Source organism: Calliopsis andreniformis, chromosome 2 (assembly GCF_051401765.1).
Source record: "Calliopsis andreniformis isolate RMS-2024a chromosome 2, iyCalAndr_principal, whole genome shotgun sequence".
Taxonomy (NCBI): domain Eukaryota; kingdom Metazoa; phylum Arthropoda; class Insecta; order Hymenoptera; family Andrenidae; genus Calliopsis; species Calliopsis andreniformis.
In genome coordinates, this window is record NC_135063.1 from 12,423,250 (window position 1) to 12,440,824 (window position 17,575).

Here is a 17,575-nt window from a genome sequence, read left to right on the forward strand (position 1 = left end):
CATTCATTCAGGAATGGCTAGCAAATATTATGATAGTCCTTTACATCATTATTCATTATTATCTCAATTTTATTATAATAATAATAGTAACAATAATACCTAAATGATTCGATGCTTCACCAGCCTTTCCTACAAATGTATTACTTTGAAATACAGAAATTGATTGCTCAAACAAAATGATTGTTTTTAAATCAACTATGACTATTTTATTCTATATTTACATTATAGAAAGTTTCTCATAAATACGTACATTCAATGCATAAAGGTAATATAAAAAGTCTTTACTTTAGTCGGACGTTACATGTTTGAACAATCACAGAAAACACGTAAAATAAACAATAATCTAAGCTATAATAATGTAAAAACTTACCTTAATTTATAAAGTAGTAGTAAAACGTTTTAAAACGGTCAATAGGGCATGTAGTATCCTCGTCTATAACTCCTAAACCGAAAGATAAATGTAGATTTCGCGTTATTTGAATCCAGAGCTTAAATTTGAATATTTCAATGCGTCATTTTGAAATATACCTAGGTCGTCTTGTTGGTCTATACCCGAAGTATGCACTGCCACGTATAATTCCCCTAGCCATACCGCGATAACCCCGCGCTCCCCGTGGTCCCCTATAAACGTAGTAATGTTAGCTTGATCATTTAAAAACATTCATTTTACATTAAAACGTTTAAGTGTAATATTTAAGAGACCTATACACACCTGTTTGTCACTGATAGTCCTGGTCTGTTTGTTCTTTTAGGCATTACTTTAATTTGACGTCCCCTGAACATAGATTCATCCATAGCCATAGCAGTTTGTACAGAATCACGTTCAGCAAATTCAATGTAAGCAAAACCTTTAGGATGTCCATCAAATTTATTGCACAATATAGTTACTCTATTAACACTACCACAACCATGGAAATGTTGTTCTAATTCTTCCGCTGTAGCGCCATAATCGACCTGTAGTTTTTATACAAATACTATATTGATTAACAATATAAAACAAAATATAGTTTATGTTAGTACTTTCACGTGATTTCAACTTACATTACCAACATAAATGGATCTATTATCAACCTCCATTTTATCTTCAAGTGACATATTCAATGGACTTGCTAAAAATGGAGAAATATAATGTAATACATATCTTTACCAATGATCAGGATTCCTAGAAAGTTATAACTTACTTATGCCAGGTGGACTACCCATGTTCATTTGTTTGTCCACTTCAGATTGTAATTGTTTTAATTTTTCGGCTTCTTCTTCCATTTCTCTCACTCGTGCTTTAATTGCCTCTAGTTCCTTAAAACAAAGATAAAATAGAGCTTGATGTAGTTAACAATTTTAACAAAATTAGCGTGATCTTTTATAAGTTTTATAAACTTTGATATAATAATGAATTAATCAAAGCAGAAAAGAAGTAAAATACCGGATCATCAATATTTGCTTCATTTAATTCACGTTTTACTCCATCACACTGCATAATTGCATCTCCATCCTGTCCATTTTCAAGTCCATCTAGACCATCAATGTGATCAGTAGCTAAGAGATCTGATTCAGACATTTCTGCAATAAAATAAATATCACATTTATGTAAACGAGTTACATGTATGTAATAAACATTATACAGAATCACAATATTGTTTACACAAATGTGTAAAGTACGAATTATTATTTTAACTATTTTAAATATTTTCTAATTTTTATACACATTTATATGTTTAATTTATAGTACATAAAATAATAAAAATTTGAACTTTTTATGTTAAATACCATGATAAATAAAATAGCTTATACATTTCTTTGTACAATCAAAAATAAAGAAAACAACGTAAATTTACAGTAAACAATAAACGTTAATACAAAAGAAGAAACGATGCTTAAGTATTGTATATGACATTACATGTTATTTTATATATATTTAGTTAATATACATAAAATATATAGAAGACACAATAATCTATAAAAATGCAATTGAACAATACTACATATTAATATAATATTAATAACGTGTATTAATAGGGTTTCTGTATTTGCAATAGCAGCGATCTATGAAAAATACCGATACTGATTATTGTTAATTTCACAAAGAAACATGACGTATGATTATACCTTCAAGCGTTCCTATTATTTAAGATAATAATTTTACAACAAATTCAATAATCTTCAATCGAAACTCCACGATGTTCTGCAAACTTGCTAAACGAGATTGACGCTATCATGGAACGGGAAGAATAAAATTCAAGGATTACACGAATTAGAAAATCGCCTTAACGTATATTTCGTTTATGATTGGTCGTAATAAAGTTAAACAACGCTTTGTTATTGGTTACTGAACGCTTGGAAGAAACTTGAATGCGCACATAGAAACTTTAAAGCTTTACGAAATTCTTAGAAAAAATATATGCAAGGAATTTCAAAATAGATCACTGTATACTCACTTATTTTCGTTAAATATATTCTTTTTAAACCTGTTTATATAAAGATGAATGTTTCGTAGCATTGTCGATATTGTCAATGTACAGGGTGTTCTATTTATGTTAATTCACTTGAATATCTTTGAAACTGTTGATGATATCGAAAAATATTGAGACAAATACTGAATTTTTTTGAGGTGCACATGACTTGTAAATGAGTTTTTTCTAGGTTTATTCATAGAGAACATATGAAAAGCTTAATTCTACAAATGGAGTTGTGTATCTTTTAATACATCAGTCAATGCAGTGGATCATTATCTATAAAAAATTGATGCACCTAGCGAAAAGGTCATCAGTATAAAACGCATTTTTATTTTAATGCTGCAGTTGTAACATCATCAAGTTTCGAAGACGCCTGAATGAATCGATTTAAATTGAACACCCTGTATAGATATTATGACGTTTGATTTTATAGAACTTGCCATGTGCTGACACGTGTGCACGTGCGTTATATTGATCAAGTTGATGCAATGTCATTTTCCGTTTCAAGATTAGGAACCTTGTTGCCTATAAAATAGTATATTTTTGTGTGCTAAAAATATTCCTCTAGCATATTGAATAATAATAATCGCATGGCAGAAACTGAAATGTGTCGCAAACCTAAACTGATTGTTTTTGATTTGGGTTAGACGATTTATAGAATTGAATGAATAATCAATAAATAAATGAGAAGTTAATTACTTTGTATTTCAGATTATACTTTGTGGCCGTTTTGGGTTGACACTCATGTTACTCCTCCTTTTCGAAAGTAAATTCAGTTCAGTTATAATTATGAAGCTAGAAAACGTGATAATGAATAGTTTATTGGAATTAATAATATTTTAGGAAAGGGAATGAAGTAGTTGATGCTCATGGTCAATTTATACGTTATTACAAAGAAGTACCAGAAGTTTTAAAAAAATTGTCAGAGGAAGGATATGAGCTTGGTGTTGCATCTCGTACTTCGGAGATTCAAGGTGCTAAGCAATTGTTAGATTTATTTAATTGGGACAAGTATATTAAATATAAAGAAATATATCCAGGAAGTAAAGTGACTCACTTTGCTAAGTAAGTTTGATTTTAATTTTAATAGAATATTAAAGTAGTTTTTCCTTTTAAAAGAAATTGAGATAAATCATTTCTTTTAGGATTCAAAAAGCCTCTGGTATTGACTATAAGGATATGATGTTTTTTGATGATGAACATAGAAACATTGTTGATGTTAGCAAGCTCTCTGTTACTTGTATATTTGTAAAAAATGGTGTTTCACATGCAGTTGTAGAAAATGCTTTAAAAAACTTTTAATATTTTTTTTTTTATTTAAAACAATTGATATAGTATGATTTTAAAATATACATAATTTAATTTATTGAAGATAAATATTTTTGCATAAATAAAATTCATTGATATTTACATAATAAACTATGTATATATTTTGTGTTAACTTTAATTAATCATTGTTAAATAATACTGCAATGGACTATTGATAACTATGTTATCAGTACTGTTCTGTTTAAGCAGTTTAAAGAATTCAGTGCAAGCACCTCGTGGATTTTGAGGAGATATAGTGTTTAATAATTCTGCTATTTGGTTATCTTGTAGGGATAAGTTTAAAAGATTTTTCAATGCATTTGCATCAAAGTTTTTAAATGGACATCCTCCTTCATACATTGGTCCTGATACATTGATCTGAAATGAGATAAAAAGAAATATGTTAATTTCACATAAAACAGAAGTCTCTGAAATAAAAGATTACTACTTACACACATAAATTCACAATTGGGAGAGTTATAATTTTTTCTGGATCCTTCTAAACCATAAAGGTGCCTAATACTATATACAAATTTACGTTCACTTGATTGCCAATTGTGTGAACACGCAGAAGTACAAGCATGTGGTTTGGAGTATTCTTCCTTCCAATAATTTATAGCATCCTCTAGTTGCATACCACCATCTTTTAGGAAAAGACTATAGTATAAACGAGCATAATGACTAAGTCTATGTGTACTTCTTAATTGCATATGCAAATGCTGCATACAAAGTGGAAACTTTTTCATTTCAGTGTCTATATTGTCTGTGGTTATACATCCATATCCACTATTTTTTTTAAATACTTGGCAGTGGATTTTTTGGTACAAATAATCAAGCCTAATGTCTTGATTTATACTGTGCTGGGCTCTAGACTTCATACATGCTAATTCTTTGGTCATGTAGGTGTAAAATAATGCTGAGAGTATTTCTCTCCATTTTGAGCAATATACAATAGCATATCCTGCAGTTAAATCTACTTTTCTTCCTCTTATTAAGTCTGGCACTAATTCATATCTCACTAGAAATGAATTAGAAGAATATGAGCACAGTTTGTTAACAGTTAGGCTCTTCAGTTGCAGTTATTTATGCACATACCTTTACTTTGAAAATAAGTGCATTCATCATTATGATTTTTTGATATGAGGTGCTTAAAAACAGTTGGACTAGAGAAGAAATTGCATATGTCAATCAATGTTCTATTGATTAACTTCTCTTTGTCTCCAAGTAATCTTAGTTCACGAATAATACTTCTCAGTAATCTGTATAATTGCCTAGGTAGTACATGATTCAGTCTGCTTTGAAATAACAATGTTTCTCTAATAATCCAGTAATTCTTCAAATCTTCAGATACAGATGATAATAGCCTGAAAGAAATTTCTTTATATTAATGCTGAAAATACAGTAATTAGCTTATATAATTATTTAAAAATTAAAAAGAAAGATAAAATCAACATTTACCGTAATGAAAAATGTCCAACTTTGTCATACACTGAATTCTCTAATAAATATTCAAAATTACCATTAAATTCAAATGCTTTGGCTTGATATAACAATTGCAAATATTCTAATCTAGAAAATACACATTTCTCTAGAATATGAAGTGGAACTTTTCCTCTAGGAACTCTAATATAAAACATAATTTGAATGAATCATCAATTCAAAAAATGATATTTTCCACCATTACTACACATTTCTCGCTTAATGTGTTACGTTTTATTTCATGTTAATAAAAATATTTATTTATCTTTGACAAATGGTTTCATAAATAAGTGTAATTCAAGCCAAGCAGCTCCATTTTATTTGTCAACTCATTATATGTTTGCAACGTGATGTCTACAGACTTTATGAAGAACCAGACACTTATTTTGCAATTGAATTAAACGATAAAAACTGTTTATTTATCGTTAAAAAATGCATTTGGAAAATTTGTTCGAACAGTTCGAAGACTAAAGACTGAACTGAAATATTCGCCAGCAGCGACACCTACTAACGCCATTTAAAACGGCGGGAACAGGACACATTTTTTATTTGCTAATTTAATTATAATTTAAGGCTGTATAACTACTTTAAAGCCTCTACGATTTTTTGTGTAGCGATATTGAGTAATAAAATTGTTTATTTATTGCTGAAATATATTAAAATCTGCTTTATAGGAAGTATTGGTAATGGGGGATGGAAATTTTAAACTTCTACTTCTCTTTGAACTTAAAAATAAATTATTTTAAATCCTATCTATCTTCTTCTTTAAGCCCTAACTTTATAACACTAATCTCTTTTATTATATAAGATGACAAGTGATAAAAAAATGTATCAAATGATAGGTTTATTCTATAATTCTATGCTTGATCAGTGACGATTTATCTACATATCTTGTACTTCATCTTAAAGATTACTGAAACCGGAAGTAGCCCTCCTTTATCGATAGTTCGACTGTTCGAGTTCCTGAAGAGATATATCGAAATAACACGATCGAATGTATAAGATGGCGGCCTGTTAAAGAGCTCCATATATGCATGTAGTTGTTTTGTGCAGTGATACTGTAGTTTTTTTCTTAATAATAATTTACCGAGTATAATCATGGGGTAAGTAATGAATTTCGACCAACATTAGCACAATGGTCGAATAATCTTCATTTTCGACTTATAAAACGATGTATAAAGTAGTCTGTTTACATCGCATATACTTACGTGATCTGTTTATTTTCGCAGCAAATTTCTTACACATTTGAAAACCCCTTTTATTCTCCTTTTATCTTTGCGTGAAATGATGGAATAAGTTTTCGAAAGAACCACCTTTTTCGTTGATAATTTCTCGTTGAAAAAAAGTAACCTAGTTTACATTATTCTATTCATTTTATGTTTCATAACAGACCAAGTAAATAGCAGTCTGTGGAACTTATGTTAGCTACTTGCAGGCATTTTTAATTATAAGTCATATGTAAAACATTATTTAGAAAAAAAGATATTGTGCTGCTAAGTAATTATTTGGTATGTTGCATAGTTTGTATGTTTGACGTGGAGATAATTTTGTGGAATTGGGGTTCACTGTAGATTTTGTTAATCTATTGATTAATTGTATTAATATGTAGTAATTCTATGTTAAGTATTGACATATTATTGAATTATGTTTCAGTACATCAGATTTAGAATGTTTAGATACCAAAAGAGACATTGTTGGTATAGATTCTGAGTCCGACATGTTGACTGACCAAAGAAAGAAGAAGAAAAGAAAACATAAGCATCACAAACATAAGAAAGATAAGTTAGTTGAGAGAGAAGATGGGAAAATTGAACGACAAGAAAGGTAGGCATGTCATATAATATATTATTTAATGTTTCCATGTTACTGTATTTCTAATTCTACATATTATTCAAACAACAAATTAGGAAAAGGCACAAGAAACATAAACGACCTAAAAAAGAAAGAGAAGTAGAAAATGGTTCAGTGGATGACAAATCATCAAGAATGGTTCAGAAAGATGTTGGTGTAAATGGCAAAGTAAAAAATTCTTTATTAGAAGTGGTTTCTACAGAGGAAAGTGAAGATGAAAAATTAATTGATTTAGATTCGGATGAGGTAGATTGTACAATCATTGAAGATGATATTGATCTTGAAGAATTAATGAAACAAAAGGTATAATTCATTATTTAAAGCACTGCTACTGACTAACGCAGAAATCTCTAATCATATTTTAATATTTAGGAACGCCTGCAAGCATGTTTAGTACAGTATCTTTCTGATGAGTCTGAAAAAGAGGATAAAGAACCAGATCAAGATGAAACAAAAGCTACAGAGACACCAGATGTTATATTAGTAGAAGATGATAGTGAAAACGACAATATGCCCCCTAAGAAACGAGCTAGAAGTAAATCTGGTAGCAGAGAACGTAAAAAAGTAGTTAAACCCGAGAGACGAGTTGTAGTAGACATGAGTAGGGATCGGAGGAGTAGAGAAGAGCACAAGGATAAGCGGAGAGACTCCGACAGGAGAAGAGAAGATAAAGTTCGTACAAAAGAAGAAACGAGGAGAGACGAGGGCAGGAGAGATGAAAGGCAAGTACGAAAAACTAGCGACAGGCACAGAGAAGATGCTCGAAAGGAAGACAGTAAAAGAAGGTCAGAAGATGACAAACGTAAAGAATCTATTAAAAAAGACGATTCTCGTAAAAGAGAACAAGACAGACGGTAAGTTGTCTACAAAAGACTTGAAGCTACAATACTAGACTATAAGTAACACTACACATTAATTTCCCTACAAATAAAATGGTTTTAAGAAGCAGTGTTTATGAGATAAGCTAATATAATGTTTTAACAACTGTTCTATTACAGGGAAGAAGAGCGACGGAGGGAATCAGATCACCACAACTCCAGGCCACGCAATGATTACAAGTCATTAGATAGGTCTGACAAAGTTGCTGCAGCTAGGCGCGAAAGCCGAGAAAGACAAAGCAGAGATCGACACACTAGCAGGGACCGACACGTCAGCCGTGATCGACACCCCAGCCGTGACCGACACGCCAGTCGTGATCGTCATGCAAGCAGAGATCGTCACGCAAGCCGAGATCGACACATAAGTCGAGATCGCCATGCCAGTCGCGATCGTCACGCCAGCAGGGATCGACCAGCGAGTCGTGATCGTCGCAGTCGGGACAGACCTGCGAGCAGAGATCGACACAGTCGCGATAAAAGAGACAGTAAAGAGCGTCACGCTAGCAGAGATCGACATAGAGATAGAAGTAGTCGCGATCGTAACGATGTTCGTGATCGACGAGACAGTCGGAATCACGAGAGAATTAGAGAGCGTTCGAGAAGTACGAGGAGATCACGTAGCCCTGTTAGGAGCAGGTTGGACAGAGATCGAAACGATCGCTACAAATCGTCGAGATCGTTATCTCGAAGTCGAAGGGACAGAGAGAAACACAACAGAGACCATGACAGAGACAGGGAGAAGAATGGAAAGAGGGAACGCAATGATAAATATAAAGATTCTTTATCAGAAGGACTCAAAGCAGAGCGTTCGGAAAGCTCGAGTGAAGAGGATATCAAAGATATTGATATAGAGGAAGAAGAGGATGAAGAAGCTATTATAGAGCGCAGAAGAAAACAGAGAGAAGAACTTCTCAAGGTAGGTAGACGCTGATTATTACGCTAATTATTACCTTTTCGTAACATTCTAAACTAACAATTATATGTTCTTGGTTGTATCCAGAGGTTAGGTGGACCAAATGAAGATTCAAACATGTCTGCTGACATAAATACAGTTCCTGCTACTCCACCTTCAGAAAGTCAATCAAATGTATCACAGAAGTCTATAGAGATACCATCGAATAATAATGAGTCCACTTCGGAGAGTCATACTCCACCACTGCCTGAAAAACCGAAATCACCACAGCCTGTCAAAAAAAGGAAATCTAGGTTTGAAGATGCGCCACCTGAAGACAGTGATAAAAATGAGGATATAAAAGCAGTAGAGAAAGTGAAACAGGATGAAAAGCAAAATGCGAAAAAGTCAAACGAATGGGATATGTTCGCCGAAGCGGATAATATTGGCGATTTTAATGTAGGTTTATGATCTTTTATGTTTTCTATTTTTTACACTTACTTCAAATGTTAATTTTTTCACAGAGCCCTACTGTCGAAGGAAAGCGGCAAGGTGGACCTGATAATCCAAGTTTGACAGATAACTGGGATGACGCAGAAGGATATTATCGGTAAGATATTCCTATGTTTCTTCTGTTTTTTAAATTGAATAATTAAATACGAATTCAATCTTGTATTTAGGGTACGTGTAGGGGAAACGTTAGATAATCGATACGTTGTTTATGGATATACTGGTCAAGGCGTATTTAGTAACGTCGTAAGGGCTAGAGACAACGCTAGAGGTGGTCTAGATGTTGCTGTAAAAATAATAAGAAACAATGAAATAATGTAAGTATACAGATCTTACTTAATTCGAGAGCTCAGATTCAAAATAATACATGGACATTTTTTTGTTTCAGGCATAGAACTGGTCTTAAGGAACTAGAAATTCTTAGAAAACTTAACGATGCAGATCCAGAGGATAGATTTCATTGTTTACGATTATTTAGGCACTTCTTTCACAAAAATCATTTATGTATGGTATTCGAACCACTAGCCATGAATTTAAGAGAGGTAAATATATTTTAGAAATTATTGTAAGCATATATTATATGTGATTATTATTTACTGTTTATTGTCCATTTAGGTTTTGAAAAAGTATGGCAAAGACGTTGGTTTACATGTCAAAGCGGTAAGATCGTATACGCAGCAACTTTTCCTTGCTCTCAAGTTACTAAAACGTGCAAATATTCTACATGCTGACATCAAACCGGATAACATTCTAGTCAGTGAAAGCAAGCTAGTATTAAAACTCTGCGATTTTGGCTCTGCGTCCCATGCTCATGAGAACGAAGTAACGCCGTACTTGGTATCGAGATTTTATCGAGCACCAGAAATTAGTAAGTATCATTTATCTCTATTATCACATAGATACATATTCATTAGATAAAACAGCTACATATTTCAATCTCTTGAGTTATTTATCAATATCGCTCACGTATTCTAATTTGAAATATTCAAGATAACTCAAGGGGTTAATCTCTGTTTACTTACTACTCTTCTACTTTGAACCAGCTTACAAATAGCCATGCAATAGCATGCCCTTTAGAACATGGTATAAACGATTTAAGAACGTGTATACATATACTCAATACGAATAAGTAATTTTCTAGCGACTAAATACCATTAGTCGCGTATTTTTTTGAAACGTTAATGGAAACAGTGAGACAGCTCTGATACATTGATCGAACCTACATTGGGGAGATCTCTACTGTCATAGAGATTTAGTGTCAGCCGTCACGTACGTGTAAGTTAACATTACCATTTTCTAGTTCTTGGTATACCGTATGATTTCGGCATTGACATGTGGTCCGTGGGATGCACCATATACGAATTGTACACGGGAAAAATAATGTTCTCGGGGAAAACGAACAACCAAATGTTGAAATTCTTCATGGACCTAAAAGGCAAAATGCCTAATAAACTGATTAGAAAGGGCACATTCAAGGACCAACATTTTGACTCTAACTGCAATTTCCTGTATCATGAAGTTGATAAAGTCACAGAACGGGTAAGTTGTCTTTCTACTGTTCTTTTCCACCCTTGTTTCATTCCGGTGTGGTAAGTGATTCAAGAAATTATACATCAGTGCTGTCCAAGCGAGGGCTCTTGAGCCCCCCTGTGGCCTCTCCTACTCCTGTTTCCATCGTCAGGGAAACCATATGAAACGCTATGAAGATCAACATGATATGTTAGTGTCCCTATTTACAGGGTGATCCTCTGACTCAGAGACTCAAAGACAGAGTCGCTACAAAAACATCGCAGATGAAATACTGAGTTTGTATATAGGATCTGTCGATTTTCAGTTAAGAATCGCATAAGAGCATTGTAGGCCTCTTACGTCACAAGAGTCCCCATTCAATGTCTTCATGGCAGCATTGCTTTGAGTCTCCTAGCGAGAGGATCATCTTGTATAAGAAAGCTGAAACACTACAAACAACGTGTGTTGGTGGAGCAACACAATAATTGAAAGGGGAAGCAAGCGAGTGAGGGATCCCTACGCTGGACAGCGCTGTTACACATGATGTTAAGTCAAGTTAAGGTCAAGAATAATGGATGAAATCACAAATACCTGTATTTTTAGGAAAAAGTTGTAGTGATGTCAACGTTACCTGCCACTCGCGATCTTAGCGCTGAATTAGGTGGAAACTCTTTGCCACCAGAGCAAAGTAGAAAAGTGGGACAGCTGAAGGACCTTTTGGAGCGCACGTTGACGCTGGACGCGGGAAAGAGAATCACTGTGAACCACGCCCTGGCGCATCCCTTTATACAAGAAAAGATCTAGGTAACCCTGTCCGGGGTCCTTCCACATCGGAGAATTCATTGACGTAACTTTGAAAGCAAACCTGAAAAGAAAAAGAAATGTTCCAAATGGCACCGCTAACAATTTGCTGTACACTATAAAACGTACTAACACAAGCGGTGTCTTCTTACAATTGAGTGTCCTGTATCCGGTTTTAGCAGAAAGAGGCGGTGCAAAAATTTCACATTTCACTCGCTTCCTTCGAAGCAAAGTAACAAGAGAGAAAAATAATACGAGGGAAAAATCATTTTGAATCATACATGAAGTTGTACTCTATCAATCTGAACTGTATTGTTTAATCAGTGATAACTATTGCAGGTCAATAGAGTGCAATATTTTTATATTAATTAGAGCCAGTACGTGAACGATGAATAGAAATGTTGGGAGTCACACCGACGCATTTACCAACGCATAAAAAGCGACATATTTGTATGGCTCGGGACAATATAACGTGTCATCACAGGGCGTAAAGATCTTTTTCGTGTACAATCTTTTTTTTTTCTTTCTGAACACGAATTTCTCTTAGATTTGGTTTATTCCTTCTCTTTCTCTGTGCACAGCAGCGATAAAATAATAAAGCAACGATGACGCTAGAAGAAGAGGCTTGCCGAATTACGTGCTAATCGTATTCTTCCGTGGACTGAGATATGAACTGGGAAAAGTGACCGCCTCTTTCAGCACTGGCCAACGATACTTAGCATAATGGTGATACATAGTATTTTTCTTTTTCTCAATCTTTCGATTTCAAAAATAATAAAAAAAAAAGAAAAGAAAAGAAAGAAAGAAAGAAAAGCGCGACTTCTTCACGAATAGTATCTCCTATAAATTATTATATATTTAAATCATTGATGAATGCGTTCACGAAGAATTCCGTGTTTGTGAAATTGTAAAACTTTTACGATTTTGATGATCAGTACGGTTCACGAATGGCTTTTCTCGATCTCCTTTTATCAGCAAGGAGACTTGTACTAACAAAAGAAGAAACAAATTGTATAGTAAGTAGGTTATTGAAATAAAACGACACATGTTTAAACAGAATGAGAAACGAGCCCTGTATTTTATACTTTCAGTCTTAATCGCACGATAGTCGTGCGATTAGAGACGCGTACCGTAGACGTATTTCAATCCGTAAAATGATATATTTAAAAAGAAAAAAAAAAAAAAAAAAAGAAAAGAAGAATTGTAATCTGTTTCTTATCTAGTTACGAGATATAATAGGTAAACAACGTGTGTTAGAGGAAGTGCTGTAAAATAAGTCAATATGTTAACACTCAGTTATTAGTGACTGTTAGTAATCGCAGATAATCATTTTCACATCTGACCTTGCATTTATTTAGATATCAATGTAAAGAAAAACATAAGAAAAATAATAATGTATATATTTGCACTGAGAAATAGAAGTTTCAAGTATTTACCAACGGATATATCACATTATAGTATGAATGAGAATTATTTAACATTTCTATATCGACATAATATAGTGCTCATACATTTACCGTAGAATTTTCTTTTTTCCTTTTAATTTAATAATGCATTACTCATTTCTAATAAGATACAACAAGAACATCAATGCTGTTTGAATGGTTCATGGTATATACACCTTCACATGGCAATATTGTACGAGGCTGCTTATGTTTCAGATATGAGTCTTCGATTCGAAGCATCGTTAAGCGCGGGTGGACCTTTCGTGGGCTTTTAACTCCGATCCCGTTGCAAGGTATTCTTGGGGGACTGCCTTATGGGATATTTAGCGTATCCGTTTCGCATTAAACGACATACGAGTCGCGAAACCTGCGTGAACAAAGTCAAGTCATTCTAGTGATCACCTTTTGCTACTGTTCTCCTTAAAGGCAGATAACATTTGCGACATAACACAAGCTTGGATACTTATTATAAAGCTATATTTCTTTTTTCGAACCACTAAAAATATGCATATCGATACGTTCATTATTTTGCATAGAGCATGAATTTCTTTTTAGTAGTAATATCTTTTCTCGAGTGAGAAAGTTTCCGTGAGATTAAAGTAAAGAATGGGGGAAATAGATGTATCGGGTAACATTTGAATACAGAAATAAAATTGAATACACAGATATTCAGACTTGGTATATAGTTTTCTAATTGGCAATTTGGTGATGTTTCACTTGTAGCCCTCCCTGTGAGGAGGGGAGGCAATGGAAGAGATGATGAAATCAATTGGTGGGAAACAATGATGATGAAGAAAATGGGTTGAGATTCTGGCGGCACTGCAGCTTGGCAACTGTATTAAAATGATGCCTACCGTAAACAGGATCGTCAAATGTTTAATTAAGTTTGTATCGGCAGGAAGGTTTGTCTTAAGATTTCGTTGAGATTAATGGGACGTAAGTATGTAAACAGGTAAAGTATACTTGTGTGAAAATCACAAATTGAAATATGAAACTTTAGAACTATTCAATTACATTTAGGTATTGTATATCTGTTTATAGGAACTATCGAAGGTAACATGATACTAATATTTATGGCTTTTAGTTTTCAGATTACTAAAAGTCAGAGTATTTGAAAATAATTCTAGTACAGCGAATGATTTTTATATACGAGAAATATATCCTATGATTTAATATGTGTAACATGGAAATAATCCTCGTAATAAATCACACATACATGCAATGGACTAAAACAAATTTATTTATATTTTAATACAGTCTCCTGTATTTAATATTGAAGAAGAAATTGCATTTACGTCTATATATCTCTGCTATTAGTGTACAACATTGTTACAGATTTTTACAATTTATTATATTTAGATTTACAATATATCTTTCAGACATATTGTCATATTCTGTCTGAATTTCTATGTAAGAGGTTAAAATATAGGTACATTTTTAAACATCCATACTTGTTAATTTTCTTTATAAACCTTAAATGCCTGCAAAAGCAACAGAAATGCCACGAGTCTGAACAGTACAATTAAATTAAGTCTTAGCTAAAAAGAGAATCCAGTACATAATGCGATTTTCACGTACATTAAACATATGTACGAATGGCACATGGAACATCTTTTTTTGAAATTATTTATGTAGAATTTATTTTTAATTAAGTATTTTTAGTCGCGTTCGGGATAATACTGGACCAATATTTTGGCTAATTCCTGAGCCAATTCCATTGTCGATGCGCAGAGCACCCTTCTGCTCATCACATCAAAGGGACCACCTAGCGTCAAAGTATATTATAAAATATTTTATATTTTAAAACAGTGAATAAAAGTTCTGAAATTCAGTGATTAGTAGAATTCTTAACTATAGTAATTTAGAATAAAATAAATTACCAGCTGGGTCTATACAGACACCACCAGCTTCCCTCACGATAAGATCGCCAGCTGCAATGTCCCAAGCATGAATACCAAATTCAAAAGAAACGTCTGCGCCACCGTGAGCGACCATGCACATGTTTAACGCTGCAGACCCCAAGGCGCGGATCCTGAAAAAAAATAAAAAATAGTAAGTACCAGTTCTAAGTATATCCCACAGTAATAACAACACATATTTATTAAATTTGAGTTTTCATTTGAAAAAAATAACCAAAATCATAGGAGATACCCATGAACTTGCGGAGTGAGGTCATTTGCATTCTGCAACACGATTTTCATTTTTTTTGGATCTCTGCTCGTACCCATTTCCATCATTACAAGCGCTTTTCGTAATTCTATAAAAAAATACATAGCTTAATTAGCAAAATGAGTGTATTAAAAACAAAAGTGGAAACCTATAAATGAATATTTAGTGACCTTTCTCTCCAGAGACTTGAATGGGAGCTCCATTTAAAAATGCACCTTGGCCCTTACGAGCAGTGAACAGTTGCTCTAAAATCGGGTTGTAGACGATTCCGATTTCAGTGGTTTTATTAATTAGCAATGCAACAGATATGCAAGTGTGGGGTAAACCGTGAACGAAATTCATCGTGCCATCGATCGGGTCGATAATCCATGTTGGATCGTCCGTGAGTTCAATTTTCTTGCCAAGTGAACTTTCTTCCTCGCCAATGAACCTGCAAATATTTTTTTAAGATAAGCTGTTCTTTTATTCCCCTAAAGAAAACAGTGAGTATTTTAATAAGTCTGAAATTGTTTAACAAATGGAAAATTCCATTCACTACAACACGAGTCCCTTTATCAGTCCTTGCTGCCTGTAGCTTGCCTCAGACTGCTGTTAATCAGCTTAAACAAGATGCAGTGGCACGAAGATTTGAACAGGCAGGACCGAATTGTATTTTATTAGAAGAATTCAATGGGAAGTATCTCATCAAGCATTTAAATATTTATTGAAAGCTCGTGTTTAATACACGATATCGCGCGATACAAATGATTCTATTAGAAAATTATAGATGATGAATGAAATGTATAAGACTATTAAACATTCAACCAGGGTTGTATACAAGATGACTCATAGCAAGCCACCATCAAGGTAATTGTTCAGTATCGCTAATGACGGTTGCTATAATGTACAATCACTGTCCATTGGCAACGAGTATGAAAAACATTCAATACATACTTGAAAAATTTCGTTTGAAAAAATATTTTCGTAGTGCAGATCATTTCGAAATAAATAAAATAAGTTTTATTTGGGAAGCGTTTTCAATTGTGATCAAAAGTATCCAGTATCTTGAATTTTTAAGTGAAAAAGTATTAATGATAATCACACTAAAATTGATAATACATAAAACATACTTATGGTCTGGAAACTTCGAAGATATACCCTCGACTAACAATTTCTCGACCTTCTGATCCCATTCTGTGACGAGATCAACATCGCACGATTTCGTCATCGCATCTTTCGGCTGATTAATTTTTTCCCTGACGATCTGAAACCGCCAAAAGTTTAAATTCAAATTTAAATTGCATTCGAATTCGCTGATTCTTTCGTTCACGCCGAGTTCGAACGAACGAAGCAATAAAAACGAATTAGAAAGTAATATTCCAATTTCTCTATCTTGGATCCCGATTTCATCAGAAACTATGCACAATGTTACAAATAAAATCCTGAAACACCGAATATTAAATACTAAAATATCTCAGACATTACAGATCATAAATTACAGAAATCATAGGTAAACGATTACAACAGACGTGTCATTTCACCCACCACGATCAATCCTTTTCTAAGAAGCCAAACCAATGCAACGCTCCTATCTAAGAACAAGTTAACACTGTTATCTACCTCTAAAAACCAAGCAACCGTAGAATGTTCATAACTCGATAGAAATCAATATCTCGAATCGTTAAATTCGTCGCTATCCAATCGATCGATTTCACTTTAAAACTCGCACCGCCCGACAGAAACAATTTCAAACAAATCCTTAAACGGATCATTCAAACGTGACTCTACATCGAAATAGATAATTCTCTCAAGAATTAAATACAAGATAGTCTCTTAACAAGACACACGATTGAAATGCACCGTAGAAAGCAAGGCGCGTTAGTCAGGCATGAAGCTGAATGAAATTCGAAGCGGCATGCAAAATCGATAAACGTTGCCCGCTATCAGCCAAGAATAACTCGATACGCGGAATTGTTCTGCTCGCTTCGAAACCTTCGAGGGAAGAATTACTCACCGAGCCAGCTTCCTTCACTAGTCGAAGGACTGTAAGGTAACAGTCGTCCGTGTTGGTCATGATTCAGTGAAACGTTCGAGCAACGATAACGCGCACGAGTTCAGAGTTCTCTCATAACCACCGCTGACAACAACAGGACACGTCCAATGGCAACGGCTACCGTTCAACTGACGTAACATCTCGTCAGCTGGTTTTAAAACGGCGGTTCTTCCGACACGCTGCTGCTCCGCCGCGAAACGAGGGCGACAGTGGCGACGCGGCGCGCGAAAATCGAGATTTATAATTGG

The 17,575-nt window shown here is 33.9% G+C and overlaps 5 protein-coding genes across 15 annotated transcripts; 2 read left to right on the plus strand and 3 right to left on the minus strand.

Annotated features, from left to right (window-relative positions):
* Positions 1-370: 370 nt before the first annotated feature.
* Positions 371-2,230, minus strand: Pabp2 (poly(A) binding protein nuclear 1). The gene is made up of 7 exons (XM_076386095.1): positions 2,107-2,230; positions 1,424-1,560; positions 1,182-1,296; positions 1,042-1,109; positions 713-954; positions 529-621; positions 371-442 (listed from the first exon to the last, which is right to left on the minus strand). Exons 2-7 carry the CDS (start codon positions 1,556-1,558, stop codon positions 409-411), a joined length of 687 nt encoding a protein of 228 aa, XP_076242210.1. The 5' UTR covers positions 1,559-1,560; positions 2,107-2,230; the 3' UTR covers positions 371-408.
* Positions 2,231-2,892: 662 nt separating this feature from the next.
* Positions 2,893-4,229, plus strand: LOC143185048 (magnesium-dependent phosphatase 1). Its single transcript, XM_076387752.1, has 4 exons — positions 2,893-3,095; positions 3,165-3,219; positions 3,297-3,518; positions 3,599-4,229. Exons 1-4 carry the CDS (start codon positions 3,044-3,046, stop codon positions 3,753-3,755), a joined length of 486 nt encoding a protein of 161 aa, XP_076243867.1. The 5' UTR covers positions 2,893-3,043; the 3' UTR covers positions 3,756-4,229.
* LOC143185041 (DNA primase large subunit) lies at positions 3,897-5,431 on the minus strand. The gene is made up of 4 exons (XM_076387738.1): positions 5,220-5,431; positions 4,857-5,125; positions 4,214-4,779; positions 3,897-4,139 (listed from the first exon to the last, which is right to left on the minus strand). The coding sequence occupies exons 1-4, from the start codon at positions 5,396-5,398 to the stop codon at positions 3,897-3,899; spliced, it is 1,257 nt and encodes a 418-aa protein (XP_076243853.1). The 5' UTR covers positions 5,399-5,431.
* Positions 5,432-6,213: 782 nt separating this feature from the next.
* Prp4k (Pre-mRNA processing factor 4 kinase) lies at positions 6,214-14,349 on the plus strand. 10 transcript variants are annotated; one of them, XM_076385770.1, is made up of 14 exons: positions 6,214-6,343; positions 6,894-7,064; positions 7,148-7,394; positions 7,464-7,945; positions 8,090-8,885; positions 8,970-9,320; positions 9,386-9,471; positions 9,542-9,688; positions 9,760-9,913; positions 9,987-10,239; positions 10,672-10,910; positions 11,484-13,419; positions 13,850-14,062; positions 14,211-14,349. In XM_076385770.1, exons 1-12 carry the CDS (start codon positions 6,339-6,341, stop codon positions 11,682-11,684), a joined length of 3,132 nt encoding a protein of 1,043 aa, XP_076241885.1. In that variant the 5' UTR covers positions 6,214-6,338; the 3' UTR covers positions 11,685-13,419; positions 13,850-14,062; positions 14,211-14,349. The 10 variants fall into 10 exon arrangements, with proteins under 10 accessions (XP_076241885.1, XP_076241876.1, XP_076241861.1 ...); XM_076385761.1 differs by having other exon boundaries at positions 14,168-14,283; XM_076385746.1 differs by having other exon boundaries at positions 11,484-12,697; positions 13,343-13,419; positions 13,850-14,283.
* On the minus strand, positions 14,344-17,455 carry LOC143183959 (inositol monophosphatase 1). 2 transcript variants are annotated; one of them, XR_013002697.1, is made up of 7 exons: positions 17,289-17,455; positions 16,405-16,538; positions 15,466-15,725; positions 15,278-15,383; positions 15,007-15,158; positions 14,705-14,891; positions 14,344-14,607 (listed from the first exon to the last, which is right to left on the minus strand). XR_013002697.1 is itself a non-coding variant. In XM_076385831.1 (6 exons), the coding sequence occupies exons 1-6, from the start codon at positions 17,346-17,348 to the stop codon at positions 14,785-14,787; spliced, it is 819 nt and encodes a 272-aa protein (XP_076241946.1). In that variant the 5' UTR covers positions 17,349-17,454; the 3' UTR covers positions 14,344-14,784. The 2 variants fall into 2 exon arrangements, 1 of the variants encoding a protein (XP_076241946.1); XM_076385831.1 differs by having other exon boundaries at positions 14,344-14,891; positions 17,289-17,454.
* Between the last annotated feature and the right edge of the window lie 120 nt (positions 17,456-17,575).